This window comes from Oreochromis aureus, linkage group 5 (assembly GCF_013358895.1).
Source record: "Oreochromis aureus strain Israel breed Guangdong linkage group 5, ZZ_aureus, whole genome shotgun sequence".
NCBI classification, from domain to species: Eukaryota; Metazoa; Chordata; class Actinopteri; order Cichliformes; family Cichlidae; genus Oreochromis; species Oreochromis aureus.
Window position 1 is genome coordinate 23,344,837 of NC_052946.1, and position 18,215 is coordinate 23,363,051.

The 18,215-nt window shown below is 44.4% G+C and overlaps 1 protein-coding gene across 1 annotated transcript in view; it reads right to left on the reverse strand.

The window, feature by feature from the left end:
• Positions 1 to 462: 462 nt before the first annotated feature.
• pax7a (paired box 7a) overlaps positions 463 to 18,215 on the reverse strand; it is a 57,520-nt gene continuing 39,767 nt past the window's right edge. Inside the window, exons 8-11 of the mRNA XM_031732717.2 lie at positions 16,198 to 16,363; positions 15,531 to 15,727; positions 4,463 to 4,712; positions 463 to 3,288 (exon numbers count right to left, since the gene is read on the reverse strand). Of these exons, the coding sequence (XP_031588577.2) occupies positions 3,173 to 3,288; positions 4,463 to 4,712; positions 15,531 to 15,727; positions 16,198 to 16,363 (729 nt within the window). The 3' untranslated portion in view covers positions 463 to 3,172. The remainder of the gene's footprint in view (positions 3,289 to 4,462; positions 4,713 to 15,530; positions 15,728 to 16,197; positions 16,364 to 18,215) is intronic.

The window sequence follows — 18,215 nt, forward strand, 5'->3', positions numbered from 1 at the left end:
TTACATGCTCAGACTACAAGCATGCGGTTAGGGAAAAGATAGATCAAGTGTGGCTGATTTAAGATTTTGCAGATGCACACAGATTTACACCAGGCCTGTAATTAATCTGTCTGAAATATATTTTCCATCAATTTATTTTTATTTTATTAGCCTTTTTAAATCTTAGAAAATGCTAAAAAGGCTTGCCACAATTTCCCAGAGCCCAAGGTGACATTTTAATGGCTTGTTATACCTAATCAAAGTCAGTCAGTCAGTCCAAAAATATACAGATGGGAGAAAGGCTGGAAAAACCAGATATTTGATTGGCTGGATAAACTGGTTATTGTCTACACTATGTACGTACGTATGTAGTACATGTAAAAACTGACAGAAGCACTGGATAAATAAAAATGTTCATTACTGACTCGTCTCATAATAAACGTTAAAAAAACCTGCACACGACAGAAATAAGAGACAAAAGGCTCGACTCTGTTTTGGATCTTTAATTGATAACAGTTACGCCAGTGTTACAGTAAACACACCAACAGGCTGAAGGTAGTAAATACCAATACAAGTTTCCCACTACTCTAATACTTCATACAGCAGAATAAATTATACCATGATAATATACACACATGCGGAACAGAAAAAGGAGTAAAGCAAAGCACAGATGTCAAAAAGCAACTAAACAGGTTAAGGGTCAAACAGACGGGAGGAGGGAGGGGGGAGGGCTGGGAGGGAAGGAGTTGTATGCCTTAAATACCCAAATGTTTATTGACGCGAGTGTTAGAAATGGGTTTGATACACTAAAGACAATTCTAAAACTCTTCCTTTTTAAAATATACACATGAGTGAGGCGTCTAAGTGAAGCAGTTGGAGCAGCAACTGCTGCGGTTCAGTGCGGAGTCAGCATTACTTTGACGTTTTCTCCTGAAGTCTTATTGGTCCACAAATCCAACAAATTCCCAGAGCAGAAAGCCTGTTGTCTCTGGCATTATTATCATCATCATTATCATCACGCTGGTCCATTGGCAGAGTCACACACCGAAGCCTCAGGTGTGTTAGGTCCTTGGTCCAGTGATAGCTGGTCTGCTTTTATACTCAGTCTGTAAAACAGGCGGTCAAAAACACCCTGAAGATGTTTAATTCAGCCACCTTCTAAATATACAGCGGTCCTGTGGTTCAGGGGGAGTCTGTCTGTGACACCAAGCTTTCATTTTCCTTCAAGCTCAGTTTTACCCTCTTAAATGTCATTTTAATTGGAACATTTTCAGTGGAATTTATATTTTACTAATTTATACAAATCCATTCTTACCTGGGTCAGAAAAAAAACAGACTCAAAACTTTTGGTTGAAACAAGTAAACCAATTAAATACATTAAAAAACAAAACAAAAGGAAAATCAAAACATTTACTTCCACAGATCCCTTGCTTACCTACCACTCAACATAGTGTTGTTTTAGTATAAAACATACTCTTTATAAAGAAACAATACACAATCTGCTCCAGCTACTGTACATTTTTTCAGATTTTAAAGGCGACGAAGGACCAGATCCTTTCTTGAGCATTAACCGTCATCATAATCACACTGATGTCAATGAAAAATATCACATACATCTCAAGGGAACAGCTGGTCCTGGATCAAGTCAACAATGCGTGCTACACAAATGTCTCATATCCACTATTATTTAAACTTTTTTTTCGTCTTTTTTGTACATTTGGGTGAGTATGTGAAAGCGGAGGATTAGACGTGGCTCCGGTCCAAACCAGAGAAGGGGGCCAATCAGTGGAGTTACCTGTGCCCTTTCACAACTGACTGGATTATATGATTTTCCAGAGTGCATGTGAATGGCACAGCTTGTCTACTTTTTAATCTCATAACAGAGAATGCTGGAATGCCTATAGTATATTGGAGATGGAGGCTGAGGAATGTTCTGAAGGAATTTAGTCGAAAAGTGGAAAGCCAACACAGTGTGCATTTACAACATGTGCTAATTATGCTATAAAAAAAATGAAATACTGGCTAGTGATGAGAAGGGTCACTGTGAATTAGCTTTGACATTATATTCGTGTGATTTAATCTGCTTCACACTGTTTAAGTCACACAGGATTCCCTGGCAGATGGGATTTGGGAGGAATGGGGAGGTGTGTGTGTGTGTGTGTGTGTGTGTGTGTGTGTGTTCGCATGAGGGGGTGGTTGAGTTAGCCCTCCTTGGCAAGGTCCATATTTCAAAATACGTTAATTTCCCCAATCCTGTTTTTGCAAACAATGCCCTCCTCCCTATGGACCACCACTAAGGATGGGATGGAGGTTACAAGGGGAAAGCTATTGGCCGCCAAAACGCTGCTTTAATTCCCTGCAGAATCCATCCAGCCAGACTTCCCACAGTGTGGCCAAGTTCTTTAGGAATGTCAAGACGAATATGAAAGTGGGAAGGTCAAATCGCTCACGAACATTTGAGCTCAGGGAACAGGCAGAGGAACAGCAGCTTGGAAAACAATCATCCTCTTTTGTGTGACTGTGTGCCGACACGCAAACATGCATATGCAACAGACAATCGCTCCCAGATCATCTCAGTCATTCTCTGTGTTTTACGCACCGACATCTAACGGAGAAAAGAGATACGAATGGAATCAAAGAACAACAGAAATCACATTAACCATAATCATATAACAGCAACAATAGTCTTAACAATATCAAAAAAGAACAAGAAGAAGAGTCGTTCAAATGATATTGGCTTTGTTAACTACTATGAACAGCAAGGTCAAAAGTACATGTTGTTGATGGCTCTAAATGTGTGCTGGACTGTAGCCATGACAAAGAGGAATCTGGGTCAATGCAGTTGACCATCCTTTGGTCATCTGGGGGTCCTTTTTGGCCCACTGAGCAAAATAAACAGGTCTGAGGCTGGGACATGAGTACAAGGAGCGGGCAATTATGCCAAAAGGGTGGGGAGAAAGGGTGCAGAGCCGCCTGGTGGTGTGAAAAGTTTAGCTCCATTCCCGAAAAGGGACTTTTCACTCTCTCACAAGCGTCACTTTCTCTGGTACAGAGTGAGGCGCGCGTCTGTTCATTGATGTCATGGCCGAGCTGCAGATAGACGAGCTGGAGTTGCAGTCCAGACTTGATGGAGCATGGAGGAGGGTGGCAGAGGGCGAAATAGAGAGAGGTGCAGGGTTTGTCCCGAGTGGCTTCAGTAAGCCTGTCCCGTCTCCACCTGCAGCAGCCCCAGCACTGCCGAGTGGTCTCCAAGCTTCATCCTCCTCTGGGTGGACAAGCTCACATTTTTAGCCAGGTAGTCTACAGCAGCTATAGACAGACAAACAAACAAACAAAAAAAGACAGAAAGGAAAAACAACCAAACGTTAGACAGGTGGTAGATTCCTGGGACATATGTCCTATTCACTCTCATTTCATTCCTCTGATTAAGGCTGAAACAAGTTGTGGCAGTAGAGAATGAGTCAAATAAAAAACAATTCACACAGAGAGAGTGAAAGATAAAAACCCCTCCCCTGTCCCTTGTCTGAGGTTGGCATGCTGCTGGCACAGAGCATGTGCATCCTGGTAAAGTCTCCATGCTGTCACTCAGACAGTTCCCCGTGTGTGTTCTGTGTGCCAGTCTTCATTACACTTGGCATCTCTGATTTCATGCCCTCCACACTCCACATGGCCGATCATTTTCATCCTCAGACAGCAGCTCCTCTCCTCTCTCTTCCATTCATTACCCATCCACTGTGCTCAATCACCATCTTAATTAACCTCACATCAGCTCACATCCGCACAGCCATCAGTTTCTTGCTGCTGACAAAAACACTGGTGCGCACACACAAAAACGTGACAGATTGGCACGCGCTCGCCCGCACTCACGCATAACACAAACACATTTCGGAAAAGAAAATCACCAGATGCACAAAAGCATCAGATCACCACCAGAACCTGAAAATAAATACAAACAAATGTCAGCTAGCTGATGCTGGCTGGGTTTGTTCAGGAAGTGGGCTTCATTTTACCTCTTATGAATGGCTGTGACAGCATCAGTCAATTATGCTAATCTAATAAAGCAAACTCTTTCCTGCCCTGAGGGTGTGTGCATGTGTGTGTGTGTGATCAAAATAGGAGAAAGAGGGAAAGAGAGGTGGGCAAGAGGACACTGTGGCCCCTGAGGGTGTGCCGTTCTTTGAAGTGGCCCTCTTCTCTTTCCCATCCAAGTGGAGTGGGGTGTGACTAAGGCAGCTCTGTAAATGGATGGTTGTGGTGTGGTGGTGGTGGTGGGGTCTTTATCAAGAGCACGTGTCTGCCTCCACCAACCAGGGTGCAAAGGTCAGGAGGCTCTCCTGCCTGGGAACTGGGCATCACTTCATAGGCTTTTTAAATTTAGTCAGCTTAAGAGGGGTACGGAGAAGAACGACCAGCTTTTGTCACAAAAACATGAAAGTATTTGCTTATGCAACAACAACAGTATACACATACAGGGTCTACTTACTCTGGCCATACTGGCTGTACTGGTACCCTGCAGTGACGGGGTCCACGCTGTAGCTGGTGGCGCTGTATGTAGGGGGGCAGTATGACTGCGAGGAAGCCAGGCTGTCCACACTCTTGATGGTGTCAGAGCGCTGGCTGCAGCTGGCTGAGATGGGGTTGGAGCTCTCCAGGCTGCTGTGCAGGGGGGAAATGGAAAAGTCGTGCTGGGGCTGGGAGGGTACAGCACTGGGGTTACTCAGGATACTCATCACCTGGAGGGGAGGGGGGGAAAGAGGATGTTAGAAACTTGGAAAATTGAGGATCAAAGCATTGACAGAGTTGAGGGAAAGTACTTTTTTTTTGCAAGTATAGTGCCATCCCAGCACTTCACGGTAAAGATGCCAATAGAAATACACCATTTCAACTTTGAAATAGGAAAGGGGAGAAACTTCCCCATCTTTTTTTAAAGAGCAGAGGGGAGGGAGGATACCAGGAGGGCGATGAGGTTAAAAAAAGGAGAAAGGGAACAAGAGACACAGTTTCCATTAGCTGGCGCTGCCAGTAAGTGTTCTGCTGTGGGACAGACGGGTCCCAGGGTGATAATAGACCCACCATCCTTGCCAGACAGCCCCTGTCCCAGAGCCTGAGGCCTGAGCCCGAGCCTACAGCACAACAAGCACCAAGGGAGTCCCTAATCCCTCGCCCCTAGCCTACCCATCTCATGAATAGTAATGGAGTTGGAACTGGTAAATGATCCCCTCAGATCCCCACACAAAGTAGGCTCCACAAACCATACTGAGCGGGCCGCTGATACTGCAGGTTGAGGCTTGCCTGAATATTACAGTGTGTATATTATTCACAGTGCATAAAGGCTTCCAATTCAATATTCTAGATTAATGTAATAGCATGTGACATTCGTCAGAAGAAGGCCTCACAATATGTTAAAATGTAAGAGATTACTTCTGGTGCTCCTCTAGTCTGAAGCACAGTGGCCCAGAATGCTGTGAAAAATTTTGTTTTCTCATGCTGTGAGTTTCGTTAAGTGAAAAAGCCTAAGTGTAGAGAGTGTGTGTGTGTGTGTGTGTGGTAAAAAAAGGCAATTGTCCCACACATGCTTCCCTCCTATAGCAGCGAAGCCTTCCTTTCAACATCAGGTTCATGTTGAGTTTTGCTATGCTGCACTGGCCTTTGGCCCCTTGGCTGCTAAACCAATTAGCCCATCATAGAGGTGGTTACACAGGGGTGATACGCAGGCAGACATATGTTTGCATGCATGCACAAACGGACGCATGCATACACACAACCACACACCCAACGCAGGAGCTAGCCAAAACAGTCCACAAATGATGCTGCACGCCAGGATTATCCCTCAGAGGGAAAATTAACTATATTCTGCAAATTAATCATATCTTTAGAAAGGGGCCTCCCCAGAAATACGAAACACTCGAAGCACATTAGAAACATAAAGGCTGGTTAGTCATTTCCACATGTTAATTCTATCAGTAAGGAAACCCCCACCGTCCCCTCCACATCTGCGAACAAAGCATGTGACATGTATCCATAAGAAGGAGATTCATAGCCCTCTTCATGCTGGACACATGTGATGCTCCCTCCCATATGGAGATGAACTGCACAATGTGAGGAAGATGAAGGGTTATGTCTGGATGGGTTTCTTAAAGTAAAAAAAAAAAGGGGGAGCTAGTAAAATGTCCTGAGAGAGACAGCTGGAGGGCATGAGCCCATTTTAGTTATTGGTTAATTGAAGCTTGATTACATTGCTTCCTTATGAAATAGGACAGCCAACAACTGGCTCGATTATTATTCACGCTCATAAAAGGTCTTCAAAAGGAAATGACTTCTTATCGTCGACATGTTGCGCCATTGCTATTTTAGCAGGATATTTTAGATGGGTCAGCCACTTTAGAGGCTGACAAGTGTTGGCATCTGTGAGGATCTCAAGCACAGTTTTCAGTTATAATTTAAGTGTTCTTAGTGGGGAAAGGTATGTTCAGAGTGGATTCTTCCACCCACACCTACAGCATTTTATGTGATACACGGTTCAGTTTTAATTGGTGGGTTTTGCTACTTTGATGTTCCCATAAAGTTTTTTCCCCCCTAAGTGTTCAAGTGTTAAACGATACTTTGTCACATAAACTCGTAAATGCCATTTGTGGCTGGATACATTGATATATTTCTGTTTCTGCGTGGCTCGTGAAACAGCCTCTGCAGATATTAAGTTCTAGCCAATGAATGAACTCTAAGAAAGCGGGGGATCTGCTTTTTTTCTTGAATTAAAAAAAAAACAAAAGAAAGGCAGGAAGCTGATGGCTGTCACTAAACACATGGGTGTATTAATAAAGAGTTGAAAAGGAGTTTGGATTCCTGTCAAATTTTAGAGTTGAGGAAAGGCCATTATATTTATCATCCATACATACGGCATGCTCTTGCAGAGCAGAGTTTCTCCCTGTTTCTCTGCACCCGCCTCCCCCCCACCTCCCTGTTTCGCCTCGTATACGGCGTCCTCAGCAGCCCAGAGTTCGTTTGTTGTTTAACGTTGTGTGAGTGCTGGTTTGGGAGATAATGTGAGCCAGGACCCAGTTTAAAGGACAATGCTCCAGGGCGTTCCCTGCCTCTTGCGCACAACACCCCTCCCCTCGCACCCGCCCCCCTCCTTTTCCACTCTCTCTCTACAGATAGATTACTTTATAAATAATAATAAAAAAGTAATTAATTCTCTCAACTTCTGAGCCCTCCAGCCTGTGGCAAAGTGAGTGCGGGAAGTGTAAATGGATACAATGTGCATCCTTTCAGATAAATAAATAGCACACTTGAGACAAAAAGAGGCCCTTTCAAACCCCCCTCCCCTCCCCTAATTTCTTCAACAGCCAAATTACATTTTTTTGTAACATTTTTTTGTTTGCGCGAATGTTTGACGAGTTGTTCTTTGTTGGATTTCACTCTGGAATAAAACAACGTGACAGAGACGGAGCTGAAACACTGCAAGTGATACAAGAAAAAAAACACAATGAGAGAAAAGAAACACAGTAAAGAAAGAGAATGGGAATGTGCCGGAAGAGCTGAGTTTTCTTTCAGCCATTATAATCATTACGAGATCATAAAAGTCAACATTATTCCACTCCGACTATTTACTTTTTTACGTTGTGTAAGGCAGTGAAATGCGGCTCATTCGTGTCTCCTTATAGGAGCAGTCGTCCCTGCTGCACCTGATAATAATAAGAATGCACCCTTGCACTGGATTAAAACAACACCAATTCACAAGTGTAAAGTGAGGAAATGGAGTGCTGAGAATATGATAGCCTATAGAAAGAAGGCGAGGGGGGCAGCAGAGAGAGTGATATAGCGTGAGTGAGAGGAGAGTGGAGGCTTTGGGAAGTACAAAGACTCCTGTAGGACTGCACTGGCCTGAGGGCTAGCCTGCCTGGAGAGCTGATAGGAGCCCCTTCTGTTCCATTCCCAGCGCCAGCGCCAACACACCCCGCTCCACAAATACTCTTAATCTGCGCAATACTGGATTAGTTCCTCTGTCACCGATACCTCCCCGTTCTGCCCAAATCAAAATGCCCCCAAGATGTACCTTTAAGTTAGGCAGAGGTCACTGGGGCAGACAGGGAAAAATGAGCACTCCAAATGTCTGTAAGTTATCTGAGTAGTGCAGAATAGCATTGTGCACCTTAGCAGATCTGCCTGGCTGATACTCGCTCCAGCAGAGAACGATTAAAGATCCACAGTGATGACACTGAATTTCAGATCAATATTTGAAGGCCAGTCCTCGGGGTGTGATTACAGGAAGAGAACAGTGTTTAATTCTGTAGCCCAGAAGTCTGGAAAGTGTCTGACTTTGGAAACAGTCAAAATATGAAATAAAACCTTAACTATATAGAAATGTGTGTATTTAATACATAGAAAGATGCAAAGAACAGACAGACTCCTTATGTTAGGTCATTAGATTTAAACTTGATTTAAATCTTTTAAAATCCTAATCAAACACTTAATAACCTGAAACCAAACAAAAAAAATGAAGGAAATAAATAACAAATGAAAATATCAGTGACTCCCCCCTCCAAGTCAGTCGACTCCTGCTCACACAGCGTCCCGCCCTTCCCCCCATCCCTCACATGAGAAGGCCGGCCCAGCGGGCAGTAAGGCCCCTCATCTGAGCAGACAAAATGACTATTTAAAAATAACAGTGATTGCATAAATTGAATTAAAGCGTTTTGGTCACGGTGGAGGTGGCGCGAGGGGTGGTGTGGGGCCGCAGCAGAAAGCCAGGATGGTGGCAGGCAGCAGATGACGGGCTCAGGCCTGCATGCCACTGCGTTAATTGGCCGCGGCACATTAATAAAAACTGAAAAGTGTCTTCCACTAGTGCCACAGGATGAAGAGACAGAAGCAGAGTGAGAGGTAGAATGGTGGTGGTGGTGGGGGAGTTGGTGCTGGAGGGACAGAAATGGGCCTTTGAAGAATGTAATGCAAATGGGGGGTTGTGGTGGGGTGCTAATTGTGTTCAATTAAGTGGCTGATTGGCACTGACAGAATGTGGGCATTGACATGTCAGGCACAGATGAGGACGATTAGCGGGCACTGGAACAAGCTGTCACTCCTCACAACATGTTAGCCATTCTGCGCCTGTGCCTGTCCCCTCTGCGCTCCATGAAGCTGTTCACACGTACCAAAGGAAGCTTAAATAAGCGGAAGTGGAATAAAATTCATATTTATTTTAAAGGCTAGACACGCTCCCTCTGTGTTTCTGCAAATTTCCATTAAGCTAAATGCTCATGGCGGCCTTAGCGTTCCAGAAAGCACAGCTGCTCAAGTTGGAAAAAGGACCCCCACTCCACCCCACTCCCCTCCTAAACATCCCACAGCATAAGCTATAAACTTGGCCCCGCACTAACCAGAGGTTAATATACCGTCTATTGGGCTGCAATTGGAGAACGTGTGGGGAGCAATCCTCTATTCTCTGCTAGTGATATGCTTGAGTAACTATGGGATGGATTCAGCCACTGGGAACAAGAGAGGCCCCTTCTAAGCGGGCACACACATGCACACAGACTTCAGCTCGCCGCACCTTGCACCAACGCCTCTTCTAAATTAAACGGCAGATTTTCTGATTCCAGGAGAGTGGTTTCAGCAAGGCAGGGCCTGGTGTGTGTGTGCGTGAGAGACAGCGAGCGAGAGAGAAGCAAGAAGCAAGGCTGATCGAGGGAGTAAGGAGAAAAACGAAGAGGGAGGAAGAAGAAGAGGAGGGGGGAGGAGTGGGGGTTGTTTGCTGAAAACAGCAGGGGCCAGGTCTAGTGAAAAATGTCAGGTCAAATTGTTCTTGACAGTGTTAATATCTGCACCTCATAGCCATAATTACATGTAAATAAATAGTGAAATAGCTCTCAGCTGGAGACTGAAAGGGGCGAGCTGCTGCATGAGACAACCAGCTGAGGACCCAACAACCTCCCATATTCTCATCTTATTGTCTGGATGTAGAAGGGAGTGAGAGACAGAGATGTGCATGCAATGAAGCTTATTTTTAGTAAGTTTTTCCTTTTCTTTGCGATCCCCCCTTGTGAAAGCTGGAAGCACGGTATAAACTCTGCAAAGGGGTCACAAGAATGAGCCCACGACGATGGAGGTTAGAGGACAGAGAGAGAGAGTGAGAGAGAGGGAGAGCCAATAAACCAATGAGGGACAGGGAGAAAGAAACAGAAAGAAGGAGGGACAGAATGGGTGAGAGGAAAAAAAAAGTCAGCTAGTATTAATCACAGCCATGCACCTGTCAGAGTGGCATCTGGAACTAAAAGGAACCACATGCAGCTAGACAACATCCCAAACCTCTGGCTAGCGGGGCAGGTTCACAGCAAAGTAGCCTTCCTTCTTCTCGAGCCATCCCATGACCCCCTGAACCCTGACCCTTCACCCTGAAGAGACAGGTCACCCAGCATATGCCTCACAGACACTTCACCTGTGAAGCAGGCTGTTACTGCAGACATTATTACATTATGTCATTATAACTATTATTATCATTATGATGATACAAGTAACCTTCAAATTGTCTGCATATGAGGAAGGAAATCCCCGCCAGATGAGCATGTGACACTGCGTACGCCCATGTGTAATAGGTATTTTAGATAGGATCGATATTTGTGCCTATACTTTCATAAAGGCAGTGCCGCTCTCCACCTTATAGGCATTTCAACTGCGTGGGACACACAGCATGTGAATCAGTCTCAGTCATTTTTCCTCCTTAAATCCCCATCTTCTAGGATTTACTGAAATTCATATTGGCTGCCTCTGCAAGATAAATGTAAATCACATTCCCTTATATTTACTATTTATCAGGATGCAGCAGCTCACTTTCAGCAGGAAATATCTCTCACCCGCACACAAACACCCTTGCATTTAAATAGCATTTTTATTGTCCGCCATAGCCTTTCATCTGGGCGTAGGGAGAAGAGCTGCCTCTCCAGGGGAGAGAGTTGGAGCAAGAGCGGAAGGTGGGGAGAGAGAAAGAGAGAGGGAGAGGGAGAGAGCAAAGCACTATTGGCAAGGCATCGCTGGATGACAAAAAGCCAAGCGGAGGGAAGGAAGGTTGGTAGGTGAAAAATAGATTATGAATACACCAAGCTCCAACCAAAGATATTTTGGAACGTAAGAGAAAATGGCAGCACATGGCTGCTCAAGAGACTTTGAAAGATGGAGAGAGCAACAAATGGCTCAGGTAAACAGGGGCTAGAGAGCTAAAGCACTGTCTCTGCTGCAAAGGGGGGAAAAATGAGGTTTGCATGGATGCTGCAAAGGTGGCTCCTTATACAGCAATTTTTTTTGTCACAATGCATCAAGTTTAAGCTGAGCAAGAAAATTATTAGTCACGTCACACTCGTCTGCAAGCAGCGAAAACAAAAACAAGATGTATTATCACAAAGCAGAAGGCCAGCGCACGCAGAGGTACGTCTCCGGTGTCGCAGACAGAAAATCTTTCCTCAGAGTTCAAAAGTGTTGCAAAACAACAGCAAACACTAATAATCTGTGCAGAAACAGTATAGCCAGTGGATATGATTTACAGTCCCTGGATTTTCTTGGCAACTGCCGACAGCAGGTCTCTTTTTTCTGAAAGCCTCTTACATCTTTTTTTATACTTGCCAAATTGAAACAGTATTTGTTTTAATGGGAGTTCTAATTAACCAGTATGTATTCCCCCACTTGCTCTGCGAGTGGCTGAGCTATGAATGCAGGCTATGTGCTCATCCCCTTTGATTTGTTGTCAGTGGAGCCTGCCAGCTGACACAGTGCCCGGTGAGAGGCTTAATGCCCAAGTTTTAATAATGTGGGGGACTACATGAATCTCCCCCTCTCATTGGTATTCAGGTGCAGAATGTCTTGTTAGAAGTCAGGGAGGGAGGCGGAATGAAGCCAGAGCTCCAGATTGTTCCGTACATTTTCCCCTCTCCATTTTTTTTTTTTTTTGGCAACGGCAGAGCTTGCTTCTTAAAAATAATTCATCCCATTTTTAAAAGAAGCGTCTGCGCTAGCTAATGGAAGAGCAGCAGCACAGTTTGGAGTCTCCCCTGGCTTATCTCTCTCAGACAGTTGTGGGGAGTCGCTGGTGAGCATGGTGTCAGCGTGCGTGGTACGGTGCAGCGCCGCGCGGGCAGGCAGGCCTGGGGACACAGATCAAAGGGAGGCAGGGGTGAGAGCCGCTCTGCCTCTGATCCCGTGTACGTGTATGTGTGTGTGTGTATATGTGTGTGTGTGCGTGTGTGTGGAGGCCCGGCCCACTCACACAGCCCAAAGGCCCTCCTCAGATTCACACAGACACACATCCTTGTCATTCCAAAACACACAACACTTTCATAAAACTGCAAAACAGAAAAAAAAGTTCCTCAAAAAACTTTGTGAACTTCCTTCATCAAAACAGCAATAAAATCTCTATCCACCATACCTATCCAGCTCACAGACTTCCCACTTTCCCTATCACGTCTCCTTATCATAAGGACACCCTACAACAGGCCCTGCATGCATTTCCCACTTTGATTCAACAAGAGAAATGCTTCCTGTTCCCTTTTTTTCCCCTCCTCCTCTATATTTCTAGAAATTCTGCCACTGAGCTCCTTTCGCTGGGCTTCAGCAAGTGCCGTTGTTTTCTTTCCTCTCCCAGCAGGTGTCCCTGTCATGCAATAATGAGGAATTCAGCCCAAACGGTTTCACGCAAATGCAATGGCCATGAACGCTGCTTCAAAGAATCATTTGAAAAGTATCTCGCAGCCTCATATTACTGGGATTTGTTGAAAATGTGCTGCGTGCTTGAGAGATGATTGCCTGTTAAAGCGCACCTCTTCAGCTGAAAGAAAGCCAATTTGCTTGTTTGTTTCTTTTTTACATGTGCAAAATTAATATACAAAGTATTGTGGCGATGAAAGGTCAAGGGGTCTATTTCAAATGGAATATTAAAAATGAAAAAAGACTGGAGAGAAAAAGCAGGCGTCAAGCTTAAATCTTCAGGTAAGGATGGCTGGAATGCCTAACCTCCATGCCCTTGCCTGTACCTTTTTCCAACACCTGCTGTGCCGCTAAATGAAACAAGACCAACAACAAAACACACTTCTGGTTTCATACCTATTGCCCAGCCATGCACAGCTTCACTCCCATGACCCCTAAATATACTGCCTCCCTCAACCAGCCAAACACGCTGTATATCCCACAATGACAGCAACCAGTTTGAGTGTGGATGGCTTTTCCACTGCCTGTAATGGGAAAATGTGTGCTGTCGGGATAGGTTATGGGATTGGGATGGACGCGAGCTCCTGTCGGGACTGCTGAACGCTGCAGGATTCCATTACAGACTTGGCACCTCGCCACCGCAGCCCATTTACTGCGAATCAGAGAATTTTTGTCAATCTTTACAGCAACCGCGAGGCCATCAATGCCAGGCACTTGAAGAAATAGCTTGCACATTCCAATGCACAAGCATATCTCGAGCAAACAGATGCCGTGTGTAACTTACAATATCATATTCTCATTTCCATCTCGATAGAGAGTCTCTTTGTGTTGCCTTTTTTTTTTTTCGATTACAGGAAAGGAGGGGAAAAAAACAGGGGAATAAAAAAATAACACGAAAAATAAACAGCGAGGTGTGGAACGTGTGCCGATAATTTCCAAAGATGAAACCCAGCCGTCATTTGATTGAAATTCGGTTAAATGCAAGGAGAAGACAAAGCCCTCTCCGACTCTGAGATGTTAAAGTGATTGTTTGTTCTGTGAATTTTCTGTGTCGCGAGTTTTCTGTGACGAGCTTGTGAAGTGAGAGGGGGGACAGATAGGAGCTGCCCAGCACAGCGGGATGCTGCACCAGGGAGTGAACTCTGATTCTGCTGTCAGTGGGAGCATTCATGTCCACGCTGAGAGACTGATAGGAATGCCACACATCATTCTGCATGCGTTCACTTCAGTGCGGTGCAAACTACTGCGCAACCAAAACATCCACACTAAATACATATGGAAACTCCCCCCCACATGACGCACAATCCACAGTTTAACTTCAAAAATAATTAAATAAATCTAAAAAAAAGGACAATAAACAAATAAAGTTTATTTTAGGCTGTTTTATACAAAGACTTTTGTCAAACCCTGTCGATAGAGTAATTGAATACTGAAAATCCAAGCTGCAGAGTTGCCCAAAGGCTCCTGTCCTAATCCTCACTATGACAGGAAATGTTTAATATCCCAACACATTCTTGAATGTCTACGAAGAGAAGGAGAGAAAGCGGCAGTGTACCCCACGCCAGTATTAGAGAGCCATTAATGAAAAAAAAAGACTCCATGTTCCTGGTGTTTTTCTGCAGGTTTGCAGTGAGAGCATTAGCAGTTAAAGCCCCTGTGCCACGATTAACAATCAAACACGCTGTGAGCCTCCATGTTATCCTCCGTCGCTCCAGAAGGAGAGAAAATCTCTTTTTTGTCACAAAATCCTTAATTCTTTCTTCTCTGAAGAAAGAGGGTAATACCAAGAATGTTTCCAATCTGCTTTGAGAAATATTTGAAGAAAAAAAAAAGAAAAAAAAAAAAAAACTCCCAATAAAACACGTGTGAACGACGGGGTAATTGTGGACAAATGCAGCATTGAAATTCATTTTCAACTCTTTACACACCATTTCAATCTTATTTTCTGCCTGTTAACCACATCTTGTTGGTGAGGGTGGGCAAGACTGGCCAGTATTGATGGGTAATTGTGTATAATTCACTCCGTACACACGATTTGCATCAATACAAATCATTTTTCATTCTCTGCTACTTAAAGCTCAACCCTTACCACAGAGTCCTATTTAAACGCTCATTAATGGAGGAGTCCAAAGAGGTTAAACATCTGAAATCCAGCAATTTAGAGAGAAGAAGGCAAACAAATGTGCACATATAGCCGCATGCGTTAAGATGGCAAAAGGAGAATGGGTGGGGATGATATTTTCAGATCCTCTTTTATTTCAAAGGGAAACCCAGGGTGGTCCCCGTAATATTAAAAAAGGAGATAAAGTGAGCAGCAAGGTGAACTTACAGGAAAGCCTGTGCCACCCTTCTCAGAGATGCTTGTAAATCGCGTCGTAAAGACATGAACAAAATCACACATAGCACTGGAGTCCTCCAGCTGCAGACAATTACGTGAAGAAGATTATGGGTATACATTTATAAGCTTTAGCTAATTATTTCATCTGCATGTGTTCTCTCTCTGTGCTGTGCAGGATTTAGATGTCCCAGGAAAGTCGAAACCGCTGTTTGGAGCAGCTTGAGTACTTGCGGTGCTATCAAGATGAATTTTAATTTGTTGATGTTAATCCAATTGTTTTACAAATGTAGCAATTTAGAGTAGCTAAAATAAATCCAGGGCTTTGGAACATGAACATAAAAGCCCACACTGGCAGTTATTTTGCTGAACATGCTGTTTCTGAATTTTAATTTTCAGTCAAATACAATTACACATTCTGAAGTGTGAGAAGAGGAGGGGGAGGAGAGACTTTGGTAGACTAAAGAGTGCGAACGCCACCTATGAGGGAATATGCAGACAAGTGATGAAAGTTCGCTGGACTGACCTGCGGGGAGAGCCCGTTGCCAACGGGGTTCATGTGGTTGCTGGATGCTGAGGGGCTCATGAATGTGTCAGAGTAGCTGGAGAAGCTGTGGCGATTGGACGACAGACCGTAAGCAGAGCTGCTGTCAGCACTCAGACCTCCCTGATGCATGGAGGATGGAGGCAAGGGTTGGGGCCTGTGCAATGTACTGCTGCCCTCTGACATAAAAAACAACAACACATGAGCACAGGTGAGAACAAATCAGGGAAATTTCTTAAAATTTTCTTAAAATCTGTTCTGAGGCCCACCGGGAATCCTCATAGAGGCCTCACAGTTTGAGCTCAGTCAGTCATAAGTCACACATTAAGTGTCCTTCCTGTGTATTCTTTGGCACGTAGAAATGCAGCTTTACACAGGAAAAGTGTAAAGGACAGAAATGACCTTTGCTCATAATACAACTCTTATTTTTGTCCCACTGTGACAAAGATGTGATTGTAAAGATAACTGCTCGCTGTATCGTTCTTATGTGCTGCACATGATTCAGACATAATTTATGACACTATTACCACAAAAAATATGGATGGCATACCACAAATAAGCAGGACTAATGCAATCTTTAGCTAAATTTGATTAAACTCCAAGAACAGAACATAGAGTATATTTTGGCTGGATGCTGTGTCAACCTCACCCTGCGATAGTGTGGTGCTGGGGTAGCTGGACTCTGGTAGCTGGTATGTGGGTAAAGTTGGCATCCCCGTGGGTGGGAATCCTCCAGGAAGAAGGTGGTTGAAGGCGGCTAGCTGATTGGCCCCGGCCTGTTTGCGCCACCGAGCCCGCCTGTTGCTGAACCAGACCTGCGGGAATAAATCGGATCTTGTAAAAGGCATGAATCCAAATGGCTCACAGGATTTGATTTGATTCATTTTCAGCTGTTGTTTTCAGCGTCGTCTGTTTTTAACCACGACAGACTCTCAGTGGAGTCCGCCGGCTCCTGCCACCTGCAATTAATCTGCTGGTTGGCGTGAGTGTTGTTGCTGGTGCTGTGGGAGCTCAGTAGTGTGGTCCCTGTGTTTCTTAAGTGGTTGAGGCTGTGATCTATGTAAACAGGCTGCCCTAAGCCCACTTCAGAAGGAAGGAGTCGTTTAAAGGTCAGAGGTAGGTCACTAGGCTCCGCATCACACACCTCGAGTATGTTTGCGAAGCTGCTGCATGCTTTGAGGGAGGCCCATTTTTCCCATTTCTGGAAGCACAGTTAACTTGTTTATAGCTATTGTTCTGTCTCAGTTTAACTGTGTGGTTGTTTTTAAAGGGGAAAAAACATGTTTTAACTTCAGAGTCGAGACGCGAAGTTCTAAGGCTACAAACAGCAAAAATGCTCGCAAAATGAGCAGCGCTACTGAAGCGCAGACACACAATGTCACTTCCCTGAATGAAAGGGGGGGAAAAATTGGACCCTCTGGAACAGCAAAGATTTACACACTTTAAAAAGGCTTCTGCTTCAACAAAACATGAATATAATCAAGCCCTTTTGAAAAGATCCTGCAACCTGTTCCATTTAACCAAGACAAGGCCCGGGTTTCACTGTGTGCTAAGGGTTGAAGGACATTGATCTATGCCTCGCACAGGCAATTCATCAGAGTTTAATACACTGTCAGCGCAGTTCATCTACTGTTGTGTTTCAAACGGCCAGGGCTATTGTGAGAGCACATGAAAGAAGGGGACAAAAGCCTCTCCATACGCCACAGAGAACAGTGGACACAAAGAGGGGGCGTCCCTTTTAAACAGGTCTTAAAGAGGGACACTTTCAAGGGGACTTACACAGCGACATACTCACTGCTTTTTGGGGGCTGCCTCTTTTTGTACACACAAACATATAAACTCGTAGAGGCTACAAGGGATCTCAGCCCATCGGAGATCTTAATTTGAATGTGCTTCTTTTCAAACACATTCACTGCCTCTGGTGTTTTTCTTTTCTTTTCCTTTCTTTTATTTTGACTATTACTCAGTTTAGTAGCGAGTGCTTAGGAGAAAGAAAATAAGATGCAACAGGCGATGACTGTGTCGGCACTTGAGAAAAGGGTAAACCTCAATTATGCAGGTGGAAAACCAACAGGAAATCTTTATCTCAAGCCCGATTGCTCCTGAAGACTACGTCTGAATCCCTCAATCAGCTATTCCAAAACAAATGTGGTGTGTGTGGCTTTCGGGAAATTTCTGCTATTGGGATGTAGTGGAGCGTGGTCCAAAGTCTGAACTAAGCTCCAACTGGGCCAGACAAACAGCTGCCTAGGCTCAGGGGAGGAGGACACGGGGGGGTACACCCCTTCCTTCCACACACTCCCGTTCACCCCACCCCGCAGTGCCACTTCACCTCCGACCTCATCGACTCACCCCACTCGTCTTTTATGTTCACTTTAACTTCCTTCTCCCTTTGTCATCTGAGCTTAGGAAGGAGCTGTTCCATCATGGTAGCCACAAAAACACTTAAAACACTGAAGTCACTTTTTGCTTTCACCATTTTCCTTCATACTCACAGCCTCCTCTTGTTAACTTTGCCTATATATTTATATACTTTACTTCAAATTACTGTTTTTTTTATTAAACCTATTTTGTCCTAATTGTTGTCCTAACATTTGTTGAAAACACCTGACATACAAAGTTTGTGCAAATTTAGTTTAGTGTAAATGTTCAGTTAAATACTTCAGC